Consider the following 17,046-nt stretch of genomic DNA (forward strand, 5'->3'; position numbering starts at 1 on the left):
CAAACGTATAATTTACTAAAAAGTGAGGAAAAATTTCGGAAATTATGTCATTTCAGCATTATTTGTAATCCACCGTTGTGGAATTAGAAATAAACCACGTTTGAATTTGACTTCTCCCAAGCCCCCCCCCCACCTATCAGTACGCCAGTATCTCCTCTTTTCCTTTTTTTTCTTTCCCTTTCCTTCCTTCTCTCTTATTTGTTTTGATTGGGGGGGGGGGGGTGTTAACAGCCTGGGAGGCAAGGCCCTTTCGGCCCCCCGATCTCCTTCTTCCCCTTTTCTTTTCTTCTTCCTCTTCTTTCTTTCCCTTTTTCTCCTTTTCCCTTTCCCTTCTTTTCCTTTCTTCTCTTTTTTTTTTTTTTGCGGGGGGGGGGGGGGCCAAGGCACGCTCGGCCCCCCCCCCTGGATCCGCGCCTGACATTGTCAGTTATTTATAAACACAGTGATGTACGTTGCAATCTGTATGGCCTATTAGTGATGATAGTTAATTGTAATTGGATATTACGCAACAATTTATTGCTCATAACGAAAGAAGGTACTGCTTATTAAAATTCGGTCCCATTCAGCCTACACATCCCGTACGCGGTAATTTGACCCGCAAGTCAAGATCTGAAAATGTGATAAAATTTAATTTTCTATTCCTGGTCGCAGATTCGGGAAGTCCACTCCAAAATAACTTATTTCCAATAAAAGTAGACAAATCAGACAAACCAATCAAAACAAGTTTGAGCAAAATTGGATAACTAGTAGGAAAGTTATGAATTCTAAATGACATGAAAAAACTTTGGAAATCACAGGACAAATTGGCAACTCACTCATGAGTCTGTGACGTCATTGCCTCACTATCCACTAATTTTTTATATTTTTATATTGATAATATAAATTTCCCATTTAACCCCTAAGAATATTATTTCTTCACACCAGCATCAAAGTTATATTGATAGTAATATTTTTTGTCTGTGGGTGCACAAATATAGAATAATTTTTTCCTCAGTTAAATCATGAAAAATGTGAACTTTGATAAACTATTTATATAAAAATCAATAATTCTGAGTATATGATATTCAGAAATTAGTATCAATTCTTCAAAGTTTATAACAGACTTTGTGAAATTTCATGTACGCAATATGATACAAATTATATAACCTGTGCAAAGGCATGGGGAAATCAAGTTTGGGGGGGATAAAAAGGAAAATTAATGGGATCAAAATACATGTATAAAAAAGCAATTGATAAATAGTGAGGACATGATGTCACAAACTGATGACTAAAATGGCAATTTGTGTGATTTCCATTGTCCCATACTTTATCAAAAATTCATACAATAATTACTGGATTATATTTTTCACTGTGCACTGATGTGGGCCTCGGAGTTAAATATTAATGCTTTAATCAGGTCTGTTCCGTTTACTACGTCCGTTCATGATAATAATAATAATAATAATAATAGCTCGTTTACCTCGTCTTGATTTGAAATACTAATTTTGTGGTCCATTGCCTAGTAGTGTTATATAGGTAGACCTACGCCAATTATGTTATTCACCATACCACGCATTAATCATTTAAAGATAATGGTGAGTTCTGGTCATGCGATTGCATTGTGAAAGAAAAAGTGTGGAATGGATCAGAAAAAGTTGATCATGTAGCATGTAAGTGTTGGTGTGTACTGCAGAGTTCTGGAGTCCTCAAAATCGTAATAAATTTGGCCCAGTCTTGGTAAAGTAACAAGTACTGTACACAGAAAGATGTATATGGGACTACACAAATGGTGTCGGGGGCTACTAACCTTGATTTCCTAATCTTTCTATGCTCATTACTCAGCCAGTATTTTCTACCAAAAGTGTTTGGCAAATGACATGTATTTGTAATCTTCAACATTCAGTGTAATTTTCGTTTGATTCTGTGAGAATTTTTTTTTTAAACCAGAACTCACCTTTATCTTTTAGTAAGCTGGAAGGGTCTAAAGGGCTAATTTTACATCCGATTCTTGCATCGTACGTCAGTTCAAAGCAAGCAGGGCTTTTACTATGAGTTAATTGTCAGTAGCTTTTGGCTTCTGTCAGATGACTGTTTTTGATATTTCACAGCTTTTATGTACCTTTTGATACTATGTGAAGGAGAATTACTCTCTCCCTCCTCTTTCTTCCTTTCTTTCTTCCTGGTTGTCATCTTGTTCGTTGGCCTCTGCTTTCCGTCATACATCGCCAATTACTACATAAACTTATGTTAAAATATGACAATGCTAACAAAAACATAAATGTCTTATTGTATGAGTATTTCACTTTTGTAATGAGGGCGTTTAGACCATGGGCCGAGGCCTGTTTTCTTGCTTAGTTTTTGAATTCCGTGGTCTTCTTCTGGGAAGTACCTACAAATGTATTAGATATTTTGGAAATGTATTGCTGAAACAAAAATGACTTGTTCCCACGTTTGAAACTTGCTTCAAGCCGTGTTTATGACTACTCATGTTCTAAGCATATAGGTGTTCTAAACTTAGGCTGATTTTTATATATGCAATCAGGTGTTAGATGTTAGGTAATAGTTGTTAGGTGTTATGTGTAAGGTGTTAAGTGTTATAGGTTAGCATTCTTTATTATGTCGCAAGGGACCAGCACCATATAAGACTTAATTGTTTTTTTTTTCTTGCTGGTTCCTCATTCTTATATATATATATATATATATATATATATATATATATAACTATGGATTGCACATACGGAAGACATGTGATAAAAATCAATATTTTGGAGACAGTAGCAAAATGGTACCATAAAGTTAAAACAAGCATACAAACTTTCGTTTTTATTTCGCAGAAAAGATCTTCAAACCAGAGTCTTTCAATTACTTAATTACTTTTTACCCTCAAAGACACACTTTTTCGGTAAAAGATATACCGTCGTAATTTATGTCTCCTTTACGTTTCATTACTATCTGAGCAACAAAAGGGAGACATTTTGTCTTTCTCATACTATTGGGAGACATGTCTCCTAATGATAGTGATACTGAGCATGCACACATATATGTATATATATATATATAAATGTAACATAATTAAAATGTATGTTTTGCTTTATAGATTTTTGAACATACTATTAGTCTTCATACAAGCCTAAAGGGTTATAAGGATTGCACATAGGCTTAGTCTATATTAAATTACTATTATCGTTATAATTATAATAACTATTATCATTATTATCATTTCTATTAACATTGTTATAAATTCTTGTTTATTAACACGAAAATGTCTCCTTCATGTGGGTGTCTCCTATAAGTAGGTATAATAACACCAAAATGTCTCCCAAATGTCAGATCTATAGAAATATTATCATCATCATTATTATTATTGTTATTTGATTTAATTCCACAAACTGGAAACTTTCTGGGTCTTTGAAGACATGCATTACTTCTAGGAAACACCCACTCAATGGAGACATATTTGTGTCTCCTTGAAGTACAAGTTTATCGATTATTTTGTCTATGTTATTATTAATGTTTTTTTTATCATTTTTTTTCTTGTGTGGAGGTATATTCGCACATGTCCTTTGTTTTTGTTAATACTCGATATGACATGCAGTGGCGGATCCAGGGCGCAACAGGTGCGCAACAGTTTTTACCATTATCATTATCCCATTATCATAATTATAACTATCCTCTTTATAAATCATAATATCATTATCAATGTCATATGAATGGATTTGTATACTATAAGAAAAATATGAAAAGGAAAAAGAATCTTGCATGTGAAGACACCATATGCTAACTTTCAAAAAGGAACCCGAACGCGACCCGACCGTTTAGCACAAGCCAAACAAAACGAATCTCACAGACATGTGTATATGGACACAAACTCAATCAAAATATGCATTCACATCTTCAACTGGTCATCCACAAAAGGTCACATTCAAAAGCAAAAACAAAACGCGGGAACTATTTAGTTATTTTATTAGCAAGGAATTTATTACAAAGGTAAACCATGGATTAATTGAGCAAGTCTAAAATCAAGCAATAAAAATTGGGCACATGCTCAAAATTATAAATAAGCATGAAGTAGAATACATATATTATATAAATGGGAGAGATCTCAATGCAAAATATTAAATTAATAGTCACATTGAATATTAAAGAAACAATTTAAATTGCACAGACAATACAAGAAAATATTTCAGTGTATCACATCATCAGGCAAGAAAATAAAGAAATGGCAAGAAAGAGACAGAAAATTGGAAATAGGGAAAGGGAGGGAGGAAGGGGAGAGAGACAGAACAAAGTAGTGTGGTGGTGGTTTTGGTAGTAAACCTCCTTGGTAGTGGTAGTAGTAGTAGTAGAAGTAGTAGTAGTAGTAGTGGTAGTAGTAGTAGCAGCAGTAGCAGTAGTAGTAGTAGTACAGTGGAACCTCGTTATAACGATATCGGATATAACAAAATCCTCTTATAACGAGGTAATTTTGCTGGTCCCAGCTCTTTATATTTCTTTGGTTTTTTACACTGATATAATGAGAAACCTGATATAACATTAGGTAATTTTCATGGTCCCAAGGACCTCGTTATAAAGAGGTTCCAATGTAGTAGTAGTAGTAGTAGTAGTAGTAGTAGTAGTAGTAGTAGCAGTAGTAGCAGCAGTGGCAGCAGCAGTAGTAGTACTGTAGTACTACTAGTAGTAGTTGTAGTAATACAAGACTAGTAGTAGTAGTAGTAGTAGTAGTAGTAGTAGTAGTAGAAGTAGTAGTAGTAGTAGCAGTAGTAGTTTTATATTTCTAAAATATTTATAAAACTAATAATGCTTAACCTTGAAATTCTACATATAATTGGAACATACATACTCTACCCAACCATGACTAACTTGACATGAACCAATGAATAACCACTCGTGCATGAACGAAAACAGAGCTTCTCAAAAAAGGTGTAAAATTAAGATGTGGTCAAAACTTTGCCTGTATCTTTTGAATCTAGTAAAGGAAGTCATCTCATTTTTGGTCTGGGTCCTCACAAATGAAAGCAAAAGAAAGAACATACATGTGGAGATCTTCGGTTCTGAAATTAATCCCGATGTAGTCATTTTCATATTTCGATGTCTATTCTGGGATGAATAGGGACAGTGCCCAATGTTATGCAACACTACAACCTAGTGGGTCAGAATGTAATCGTTATACTTTTCCTACATTTCTCATGAATAAAAACATTAACACATGTAATTATTATAGCACTAAATGAGCAAATTAGCATTATTTACTCTTGTCACAAAGAACACTGATGTAGCCAAATATGTACACCATATAAAAGGCAATGCTGTAAAATATTCCAATAACAGGAATAACAATAACAAAAGTTCAACTAGATGCAAACGTGCAATCCATATATATGCAAGATTAGATAGTAAAATGACATCTAAGTGTCTTTGTAATATCTGTGCTTGTGGAATCAAGTTGATGCTCTTCAAAAACACTTCGAAAAGGGATTGTGCTCAAACTGACATCATTATCAAGTACTATAAATACCCTTTGTCTAATAATATGTAGTTCACTCTAATAAACTTGAATTGAACTTGAAGTTTGACTGCATAACTACACTTCACTGTACAGTGTGCAACCAATCATTTCTAATGTCCAAACCTTCATCATGCACTGAAAGCAGTATTCATCATTACATCATTAATTAGATACATGTCATCTTCATTTGATCCTGAATTAAATTTAAAGGTAATACAAAGTTTTGGTATGGGGTCATGAATTTTGTTCAAATGTACATATTGGAAGCATATATACGATCCAACAAAACACAATGATCGTTGTCGCTGTTGTAATCGAGTCTAAAGTGATGAAATTGTAGATAATAAACTCTTTATGTTGTATAGCGCCCTCTCCGGATTGATATTACTTTAGCTTTAAAGCAATGTTTCTTGACTATTCTTTTGGAAACCTAATATCAGAACTGCATATTCCGAGATTTTCATGGTCGCAGCTACCGTTATATGACCGTAGGCGCTATTTGAAATTTATCGGGAGCACCGATAAATTTCATATTAGAATATCTCGAAATCCAAAGCGTTTTAGAGCCCAATTTATTCAGAGGCGGTTTTTCGTACACAAGGTTTTACAATGATAATGAAAATTTAAACGTTATTCTCCGACCCTAGTGAAATATTCCCAAAACTTTGTATTACCTTTAATATTCATTTAACTTGCATACATCCAGGTTACAAAATGTCCACTATATAACCATTTAGCACTTTCTTTAATACATACACTAAGTCAATGGCAGGGAAAACCGAAATAAACTAACTTCATTCAGGCTCATTAATCATCATTACACCAATGTTTCAACTGACCTCTTTGCCCACCATATTAGACTTTCATCAATTCAGCTCTATCACAAATTAGAGCAAGTTACAGGTTGCGCATGTGCAGATAAAGGACCAGGCTTGACACTGAAACAAAACGAGGATGAGTCCTTGTGCAAGCTCTTTCATGAATATTCATTTAGAAGCCACATACCTACTGGAATATACAGGTGAAGGTACATGTATTGTGCCAAAAAAGGCAACAAAAGATGTTAATCAGACCATATGATCTGACCCAACTAATATTATTAGTTTAGGAAGCTCCTCTCTCTGTCATCAAAGTTTTTCTTTGCTTTATTCCTTTCGTTCATCACCTTATTTCTTACCGCCTGCCATTCCATGGTGATTTGATGTCTTTGCAGGAAAGTGGTGCAGGCCTTCCTCCCTGGGTATGAAATAAGAACAATACATTCTAAATCCTTTGTCATCATCGATACTATCTTAGGTTATTAAATAGGAACTAGTCGACTGGTATGCCTCTGCCCTCTCACGCACTGCATTATATTGAACAAATTTGCATATTTGCACTATCAACTCATATGAAATTTCAATACTTATTATTAATTTGACTAAGCTATCTTTCAGAGTACATGAAAAGCCAATTAATGTCAATTAAGTGCACTTTCTCCATAAATGCTGGAAACTGAAGAAAAAAAGTAGAACTCCTGGAAAAAAAGTTGCATATGTGCATAATCAAATAGGAATAACAATAAATTTGACTATGCATTTTTGTAAAACAAATAATCCATGTATACACACATGCCACACATTGATATATGGCCGAGGTCCGAGATGGGGGTGGGGAAATCAAATGAGTCCTGAGTTACTTGTCATGTCCTACATGACCGTCTCACCAAGTTTAATGACATCAATCAAGTCATACTCAAATTATCGCGTAAACGAAGAACATCTGATGGATGGGGGAATAACCCCCTCCCCCCCCCCCCCCCCCCCAGCTATTGCAGTGTCACTCAAAATCAAATTTATTAATTGCCAAGTCCTACTCAAAGTTTGATGATATTCCATCAAGTCATACTTGAGTTATCACGTAATTGTTCAAAACTGAAGGAGTAGTTCGCGACGCAAGATCCCCCCCCCCCCCTTTGTTTGTCATAATATGCCATTACCATGGCAATGCACTTTCTGCCACTGTCATCAACTTCTGCCAACACGCTGATTCCTATATACTTCGTTTGGCAGGGGTATAATAATGACTAGACCTTGAAACTAGTAAATGGAAGCTACCAAAACTGAAAGCTGGGGATCCCTGGAACTTAGTTTCTTGGAACACAATATTCTGATTTTTATATAAATTATATGCACACTTCTAATACATGCTATACCAGTTTCCTGCCCTTTAAAATGACAACAAAATTACAACTTTTCTCAACCCTTTGCCTAAAGATGCACTTAAACATAAACACAAAGAAGCTTACCTGGTAATGGTTCCCCTTGTTTGATTGCTGCAGAGAAATACTGCTTGCACTGCTTGCTTCCCTGCTTTGACCAGCGGTTGTACCTTCGGGCTGTAATGACATAACATATAAGCCTTATATACTTCTACGCTTCAGACATGTTTCACAGTTTGTCACATGTTGTGCCTACATCTATGAAAGATGTTTGAAAAGAAGAAAAAAATACTTTAAAACGCACAACACTCCGGTTGCAGCTTGCATGACTACCCTCCCCTGAATTTGCTTTATCTCATGAAACATAACCACAGCATCGGGACACCTACATGTACCAATTTATTTATGGGCAAAAGATACTGTAATTTAAACAGGGTGATTAATGTTTTGCAAACCTCAAATCCCCATCTCATATGATGTGGCAAAAATAAAATAAAAAATACTCAAAAAGAGCCCAGTAGACTAGATGCTCACCTGAATTTCGCAACCTCCCCATAGTGCCCCAAGGGGGAAAAAAAAGTTTGTAAATTTGCTCAGGGGCCTATAGTGTGTCTGCTCATCAACACCCCAAGGCAAACATTTGTGCCAAATTTCACTAGAATTGTTCAAAAACTGAGGAAGTAGTTCACGACACAAGATTCGACCGACCGCGCGACCGCCCAACCGACTGCACGCTGATTCCAGTATACCCCCTTCAAACAAAACGGATGGCAAAATCTCACTTGAGCATTCTGCTCACATGGGCTAAAAAATATGGAATAAATCAATCAACAAGCTGTATGCATGCGCACAGGTAGTTAGAGCCCATGTGTCCCTCCAACTTTTAAATGTCTAGGCCAAATACACCTTTACCATTACTCTCGCAGTTGCTAGATTCAAATTGTATCCATATCACACAATCTTTCAGTATTTACAATGGTTGCTGGGAAAACTTCTCATTATGGTCAGCTATAAACTTTTCCCATACAGTGTTGCGTTCCTGAGCAGATCCAATTAGTTTTACACCAATATTTGTCATATAAATGCATGAATCTACTACTTTTTTTTTTCTTCATGAATCTCCATTGTATCATATGCTGAAACCTTTATGAACTGATTCATTCTACAAGAACCAAGTTTTGAACTCATGCCTATGATTCTCAACAATACAATACAACTATGAATTCAGCACATGTGATAGTTGAACTGCAGAGTTAATGGGAACAACTCCCTGTTTAATATCAAAGCAACAATGTGCAAAAAAAAAAACACTTCGCTTTCATATTACCTGAAGACCTATCCCCAGAGGTCAATGTTGCAGTAGAGCAGCCATCCTTTGAGGTCGCTGGTGTAGTTGAGCTGCCATCCTCAGAGGTCACTGTTAGAGTTGAGTTGCCATGCTCAGAGTTCACCCGTGCTGTAGAGCAGCCATCCTTTGAGGTCGCTGGTGTAGTTGAGCTGCCATCCTCAGAGGTCACCGTTAGAGTTGAGTCGTCATGTTTAGAGTTCACCCGTGCTGTAGAGCAGCCATCCTTTGAGGTCGCTGGTGCACTTGAGCAGCCATCGTCATCAGACGCTTCAGATTCTTTGCGTGCCCTCATTCCTATGGGAAGGGAAAGACATATAAAATGCGAACATCAATAATTTGCATACACGATATAACAACAGTCAATATAAGAGAGAGAGAGCATAAACAAATTAACAAATTTGTAATAGTGCAATCAAACAAATACAAAATAAATATATACCAAACACAAAGAGTTTATGAAATAAATAAATAGTAAATATCACTTGATGAACATTTTTGTTTTCTGCGTTAGGTTTGCTTCAGATTTGGGAATATGAAATGGTGCAAGTTTTTTCCATCAATATTTTGCAATTGTTTTCATATAAATGTACAATTGGGTGTATCATTTACTGGTTGTTTTGTTGCTCGATGTTATTATCCTATATGCTATCCCAATTCAAAATTATATCAGCTCTTATTTCTATTACTACTGCCTCGCTGTTATAAATCTGAACTCGAGATAATCATAAATTTGCTGTACATATAATATGGTACATTGAACCAATGCAAAATTTGTATAAATGTTTACCTACCTCCTATATCTATATGATGGAGATGACTCCCTACTCGGGTGATTTCTTGGATGGCAAGTGGGGTCTGGTAGATTGTTTGATTGATTGTAGAGGAGTGTCCCATATGCCGGTAAAATAGTTCCAAGTCAGCATCAGGCAAGTCGAGGGATGCGTAAATTGTAGACACTCTGTGCCTGTTCTTGGTGGCATTCACCGTAACGTTGGACGAAAGGCTGATGTTGTCTGAGACATTCTTTAGAGCATGCCACCCTCCAACATGGTCATGAGACATTTGAGTACAAGCGAATATGTACTTATTATCAGGTCTTATTCCTGCTGTATGCCGGATTTCCTGATCACATAGAAGTTGCACAGGTTTCACAGTGTCTCTTGGGAACAGGACTGGAACCAAGCGATTAGTGCCCTTCCCAGTCTGGTAGCATATCTTGAGCTGAGATAAAAGTTCCTGATGGGCTGGATTTTTAACTTCATGAATCTTGTCTTTCTGCATCCATACACCCTCTTCTGCATCTCTCCATTCTTCGGTTGTAAGCCTGCTGGGTTCTCCACCACGCCTTGCATTCCACAATGTCAATCGCGAGCAAGTCAGATCTCGTAACTCTACAAATGTGTGAGAATCCCAAACCAGGAACTCATCAGAGATGATTTCTGTGACTTTCTTTTGAGTGTATGTCTTCAATGCTTCAATGTCAGCCTCAAGCGGGAGCTCTGCAGGCTTCCTCAAACGCACTTGGCGATTCTTTTGGATTTCGTAGTGTGCATCCCCAAAAATCAAATTCTGGTTCAAGTCAAGAATCTCTACGAACTTGTCAATCTCAGATGCATCTTCATCTAGCCTGGATACAAGAAAACTAGCTTTAGTGATTTTGCTAGCTTTTTTCAGCACAAAGTACAAGCAGAGTTTCAGTCCTGGCTTTAGTTTGCCTTCAGTTTCATCATAAGTGAGCGTCTGGATTGCCTCTGTCAAAGATTCGAAGTGCTCTCTACTGAACATGTCTCCAGCATGTCCCATTGTGAGATCTGCAGTCCCATGAACCTCGTGTTTCTTCTTAAACTCAGTGTATAAGGTGGCAAGTCTTCTCATATCAGCCATAACTGATTTTCTTACTTCAAGTTTCTTGTCTTTTTTGGATCTGTGTTTAGTCCACAGTCGATGTCCAACATTAACTATCACTTTGTCCGTTCTACACGTATTCCCAACGTCATCATTCTGGAATCTACTAAGTATGTCAGTGACAAAGTCTGGGTGTTTTTGATACACTGGATCTTTCCCTTCCATGAGGTTTACTGGTACTCCTTCAGATGGAGTGCATATATCACCTTGGCAAACTTTCCTGTGATGCCAGAAGAAATGTGAGCTGTAAAAGCCCTTGCAGTTACTGCACATTTTAAGGTTGTCATCATTCCCTGATTTTGGTAACTTTTCTCTTTCATAAATGGGGTTGTCATCTTTCATACGTTCTCTATTTACTTGGTATATGCCTTCCTTCCTGAACTTTGAGAACACCTTGTCTCTCTCCCGCTTTGGCAGCTGCATGGCAGATTTCACCTGCTCCTTATCCTTATGTACCAAACAAATGTGTCTCGAGAGCTTTTCACCACAAGCTTTGTTGCAGAAAGGGCATGGCCTTGATGGCTTCTTGTACCTTGTTTTCTTGTCCTCGTGTTTGTGTGTCGTTTCCATATTATCATTGGTTTTCTGATGTGGCAATTCTGGCCCTGAAAATGATCCTGGAAGGCACTGTTTATAAATCTTTGTAGGTTTTTCATCTGGTGTAGATATAACAGAAGATGGTCTCTTGCGCACTTGAACATTTCTTGGATGAATCTCAAGAGTTGCCTCATCATCACTGCTGTATTCCTCGTTGCTACCCTCCTCTGGTCGATATGTTGGATCAAGGTCAGATTCATCACTGTCAAAATGATTTTGGAGTTCACTTGATGATTTAGATAGGTTAGGGTAGATGAACCTTCTTGGGCGTGTGTACTGCTCTTCCTCATCTGAGGAACAACTTGATGGAGATACACAGTTTTGTGGATGCTCAGATTGTTCTAATCCTTTGAACTCTCCTTCGACTGGTTGGTGTCCTTGTGTCTCTCCTTGTTGGAGTCCTGGAGTCCCTCTTTCTTGTTGGTGGACCTGTGTCTCTCCTTCTTGTTGGTGGAAATGTATGTCTCCTCCTTGTTGGTGTCCTATAGTCCCTCTTTCTTGTTCGTGTCCTTGTGTCTGTCCTTCTTGCTGATTAATCTGCATCTCTCCTTCTTGTTGGTGTCCTAGAGTCCCTCTTTCTTGTTGTGTCTCCCTGTGCTGGTGGATTTGTGTTCCTCTTTCTTGTTGATGCCCTAGAGTCCCTATCTCTTGTTGGTTGACTTGTGTCTCTCTTTCATGTTGGTGGCCCTCTGTCTCTCCTTCTTGCTGGTGGACATGTGTATCTCCTCCTTGTTGGTGGACATGTGTCTCTCCTTGTTGGTGGACATGTGTATCTCCTCCTTGTTGGTGTCCTAGAGTCTCTCTTTCTTGTTGATGGACTTGTGTCTCCCCTTGTTGGTGGATTTGTGTTCCTCTTTCTTGTTGGTGGTCCTCTGTCACTCCTTTTTGGTGGACTTGTGTCTCTCCTTGTTGATGGATTTGTGTTCCTCTTTCTTGTTGGTGGTCCTCTGTCACTCCTTTTTGGTGGACATGTGTATCTCCTCCTTGTTGGTGTCCTAGAGTCTCTCCTTCTTGTTGGTGGACCTGTGTCTTTCCTCGTTGGTATATATGTATGTCTTCTCCTTGTTGGTGTCCTAGAGTCCTTCTTTCTTGTTCATGTCCTTGTGTCTGTCCTTCTTGCTGGTGGCCCTCTGTCTCTCCTTCTTGTTGGTGGACCTCCATCTCTCCTTCTTGTTGGTGTCCTAGAATCTCTCTTTCATGTAGGTGGCCCTCTGTCTCTCCTTCTTGTTGGTGGACCTCCATCTCTCCTTCTTGTTGGTGTCCTAGAGTCTCTCTTTCATGTAGGTGGCCCTCTGTCTCTCCTTCTTGTTGGTGGACCTCCATCTCTCCTTCTTGTTGGTGTCCTAGAGTCTCTCTTTCATGTAGGTGGCCCTCTGTCTCTCCTTCTTGTTGGTGGACCTCCATCTCTCCTTCTTGTTGGTGTCCTAGAGTCTCTCTTTCATGTAGGTGGCCCTCTGTCTCTCCTTCTTGTTGGTGGACCTCCATCTCTCCTTCTTGTTGGTGTCCTAGAGTCTCTCTTTCATGTAGGTGGCCCTCTGTCTCTCCTTCTTGTTGGTGGACCTCCATCTCTCCTTCTTGTTGGTGTCCTAGAGTCTCTCTTTCATGTAGGTGGCCCTCTGTCTCTCCTTCTTGTTGGTGGACCTCCATCTCTCCTTCTTGTTGGTGTCCTAGAGTCTCTCTTTCATGTAGGTGGCCCTCTGTCTCTCCTTCTTGTTGGTGGACCTCCATCTCTCCTTCTTGTTGGTGTCCTAGAGTCTCTCTTTCATGTAGGTGGCCCTCTGTCTCTCCTTCTTGTTGGTGGACCTTCATCTCTCCTCCTTGTTGGTGTCCTAGAGTCTCTCTTTCATGTAGGTGGCCCTCTGTCTCTCCTTCTTGTTGGTGGACCTCCATCTCTCCTCCTTGTTGGTGTCCTAGAGTCTCTCTTTCATGTAGGTGGCCCTCTGTCTCTCCTTCTTGTTGGTGGACCTCCATCTCTCCTTCTTGTTGGTGTCCTAGAGTCTCTCTTTCATGTAGGTGGCCCTCTGTCTCTCCTTCTTGTTGGTGGACATGTGTATCTCCTCCTTGTTGGTGGATTTGTGTTCCTCGTTCTTGTTGGTGGTCCTCTGTCTCTCCTTGTTGGTGGACCTGTGTCTCTCCTTGTTGGTGGACCTGTGTCTCTCCTTGTTGGTGGACATGTATGTCTTCTCCTTGTTGGTGCCCTAGAGTCCCTCTTTCTTGTTCATGTCCTTGTGTCTGTCCTTCTTGCTGGTGAACCTGCATCTCTCCTTTTTGTTGTTGTCCTAGAGTCCCTCTTTCCTGTTGGTGGACTTGTGTCTCTCCTTCTTCTTCTTCCCTTTGAACTTGTCCTCTGAAATGCTGAGGGGAAAAATAATTAGAAATTAGATGAATAAAGCCAAATAATGAGTAGAAACTTGTCCAAAATGTAATCAGTTTAGCTATATCACATGGGGCAATTTTTAGTATTATGGGTAATGTACAGAGGTAAAGAATTGAATCTCACATACATGACTTGTATTGCTTTGTCTATCATGGGTTACAAGCAAAAACATGAAAAGGTAAAATTTGACTTTTATCACATCTGATAATAATCTTGTAATTTCCATCATACTCTAAATTTATCAAAATTAATTTTACCTTTTTCTTCCACGGCAGTTCTCGAACTCCATAATTGTACAGAACTTCGGTCCCTTTAGATATGTTCTTTGTAGCAATTATCCACATGTGTGGATGTGACTTCATATCTAGTATCTTCATTCGGGCGTTCTCCTCCCTCCCTTGTCCATGATTCACGAGGCGGCCGAGTCTATCCCCAAAAGCACACTCATCAGTTGCATCAAGACTGTATTCCAAAGAAAAGTGTACAATATTGTATGTCATTCAACTAGATGGATGTTCGACTGCGCGCAGTCGAAAATGATGCCTCCACTATTGCGCGATTTACATATTAAGCCCAATTACATAACGTGATCACAAGCTCTTATTGCATATATAATGAGCCCTGTGACCTTTGACCTCATAACCCAAAATCGAATTAGTTCATCATTGGCCCCTTAAGGTACATACATGGGCCAAGTTTGGTGAGAATCCGTCAATCGGTTCTTGAGATAACACGACCACAAGCTATTTATTGCCCTATGACCTTTGACCGCATGACCCCCAAATCCAGCTTTAGTGAGGATGGGATGAACCATCCAAAAGTAATATGTAGATTTAACATCTTATGTACAAATTTAACATTTTGTACACAAAGTCTGAGTGACCTTTGACCACACTAAAATGTATAGGCCTCCCTAGCTAATGCATCTACCATTCAAATTTGGTAATGATAGGACGAACCATCCAAAAGTAATAGGTAGTACACATACGGATGGACAGTGCCCGTTTCATAATCTCCTAATAGGAATAAAACGTGCAAACTTACCAGTAGCTTTGTCCTTGATGCTTAAAAAAAAAACGAAAACCAGATGATTCCTCCTCCTCACGTTGGTTGCCTTCTTGGGCAGATATAAGTTGGCCTGGGTACTCCAACAAAAACTCCCCTTTTGAGATGTCTCTTTGTGCCACTATCCCTCTTCCTGTAAGAAAAATTACAGTAAGACATCATTACACCAACATTATGGTACCTCTAAACAACGATAGTTGATTGTTGACGTCACAGCTGAAAGTCATCTTCAACAAAATATTGATTTGCAATTTATTTCGTGCAATTTACTTTCAGGCGCACATCTAGACATTGTCCCTATATACTCTATATGTAGTAAATAAGGATGTCCAGCTCAACTCAATTTGTTTTGTTTCTCACTGTTTTCATTTTGGACACCCTCCAAGAGTTGGGTTTGCAGGTTCTGTACATTGTAGAGTTTGAGGAAGTAAGGATTACAAAAAGTATCCAGGAAGTGTGTCTGATTTTCTTATGCCAGATTCACCATTCTATTTCTTTTATGTTGAGATGGAAATGGCAGGAATTTATATGTTTCCAAAAATCACAGTGCCAATTTGATCAGTACAATTAATTTTGTCAGAATATCTTGACAATGTGTACTCGGACAGACGGTGTGAGTTGCCATTGACACCAATATATGTTATTCGATCATACCGGTGTTTACACAATGCCATGTTCCAAACAGTAAAAAAATGATGTATGTAAATATGCCTGGTCAATCTTCGGGATAAAATTGGCGGCGCACAACATGCCATCGAACAGCGCCTTCTAGAACACCAGGTATACATGTACATCCCTTTATGTTATCGTGGTAAGAAGAAATATGGACGGACAGACGGATAACCTAAAAACAGAATGCCTCCGGCACCACTTCATGTCGGAGGCATAAAACAAAAGAACTTGAGTTGAAATGAATGTGCAAAATATGCAAATTATGTTGTTAAGTTATGTTTCTGCTGTGACATCAATCAAATATTGTTGGACAGTATACGACCTAAACTTGTAGCAGCCCCATGAAACTTAATTATGAATTAAAAAATGATGTTGCTTACCTTTGTTCTCAAACAGCTTGACAATGAAGTGAGGAGGGTCCTTTTCTTTCTCTGTGTATTGTGCTGCTACCTCAAGGGGGTTGGGTTTTCCAACACCACAATGTCTTCTTCTGGTCAGCATGTCTAAAAGGGTTAGAGAAAAATAGAAAATGAAGACAAGGCCTATATAAACCAAGAATTATAACAGCATTTAATAGGAAAAACTACAGATGGTATTCATCAAATTTAGTAGGGTTACACCGCTATGGAAGAAGGGATTACATTCCAGTAAGGGAAGTATCAAGTTCCAAAAAGGGGTCCATTATCTATTTTAGTGTATGTCACCATCACCACAAGTGGCCTAATTGGGAATGATGAAATTGGGGGATTGACAATAACTATTTGGCCGCTAGAGGGCGTTAAATTAAATGAATTAAATGCTTGTTTCTGATTGGTTGACGTGCGCTGTTGGCTCAGCGGGTCCAGCTTCAGGTTGTGCTACCTACTTCCGGTCTTTTACGCCGAAATCCTACAGAATTCAATTTTTGCCGGCTAATTTGATCATTTCATCCGCAACGGAACCCCATACTCACAAAAACACTTATTTAAACTGATTTAAATCAATGTTTAAATCACTTTTCGATAGCGTTTTAGAACCGTTCGTTATAATGACGCATCATGATTTTGGCTGATTTCAATAGGAAAGCTATTCACTCGTGCCTGTCCTGGAAGTAGGCAGCACAACCAAAGTAATATAGCGCCGCTATCGGAGAATATCTTACAGCTCTTGTCGATCTCTCGAATTGGTCTTGGATACAAAATTTTGAATACCCAGTGAAACTTACCAGTGACTCTTTCCTTGATCTTGATGCTTGAAAAAAAAAGCCCTAGCCCTGCAACCGCGACTCCTCACATCGCTCGTCTTCTTGGGCAAGTAGTTGCTGCAGGAAAATAAAAACATGTACATATTTTTCATATTGTGTCAGAAAAATTGTGTTAAAAAAGACTGTTTGACCCTACAATGTAGATACACGCACC

At 38.5% G+C, this 17,046-nt stretch overlaps 1 protein-coding gene across 1 annotated transcript; it reads right to left on the reverse strand.

Moving 5' to 3' along the window:
• Positions 1–6,068: 6,068 nt before the first annotated feature.
• On the reverse strand, positions 6,069–12,756 carry LOC105441278. The gene is made up of 4 exons (XM_030977684.1): positions 9,825–12,756; positions 9,013–9,327; positions 7,773–7,862; positions 6,069–6,721 (listed from the first exon to the last, which is right to left on the reverse strand). Exons 1-4 carry the CDS (start codon positions 12,694–12,696, stop codon positions 6,585–6,587), a joined length of 3,414 nt encoding a protein of 1,137 aa, XP_030833544.1. The 5' UTR covers positions 12,697–12,756; the 3' UTR covers positions 6,069–6,584.
• Between the last annotated feature and the right edge of the window lie 4,290 nt (positions 12,757–17,046).

This window comes from Strongylocentrotus purpuratus, unplaced genomic scaffold (assembly GCF_000002235.5).
Source record: "Strongylocentrotus purpuratus isolate Spur 01 unplaced genomic scaffold, Spur_5.0 spur5_scaffold_1, whole genome shotgun sequence".
NCBI lineage: Eukaryota > Metazoa > Echinodermata > Echinoidea > Camarodonta > Strongylocentrotidae > Strongylocentrotus > Strongylocentrotus purpuratus.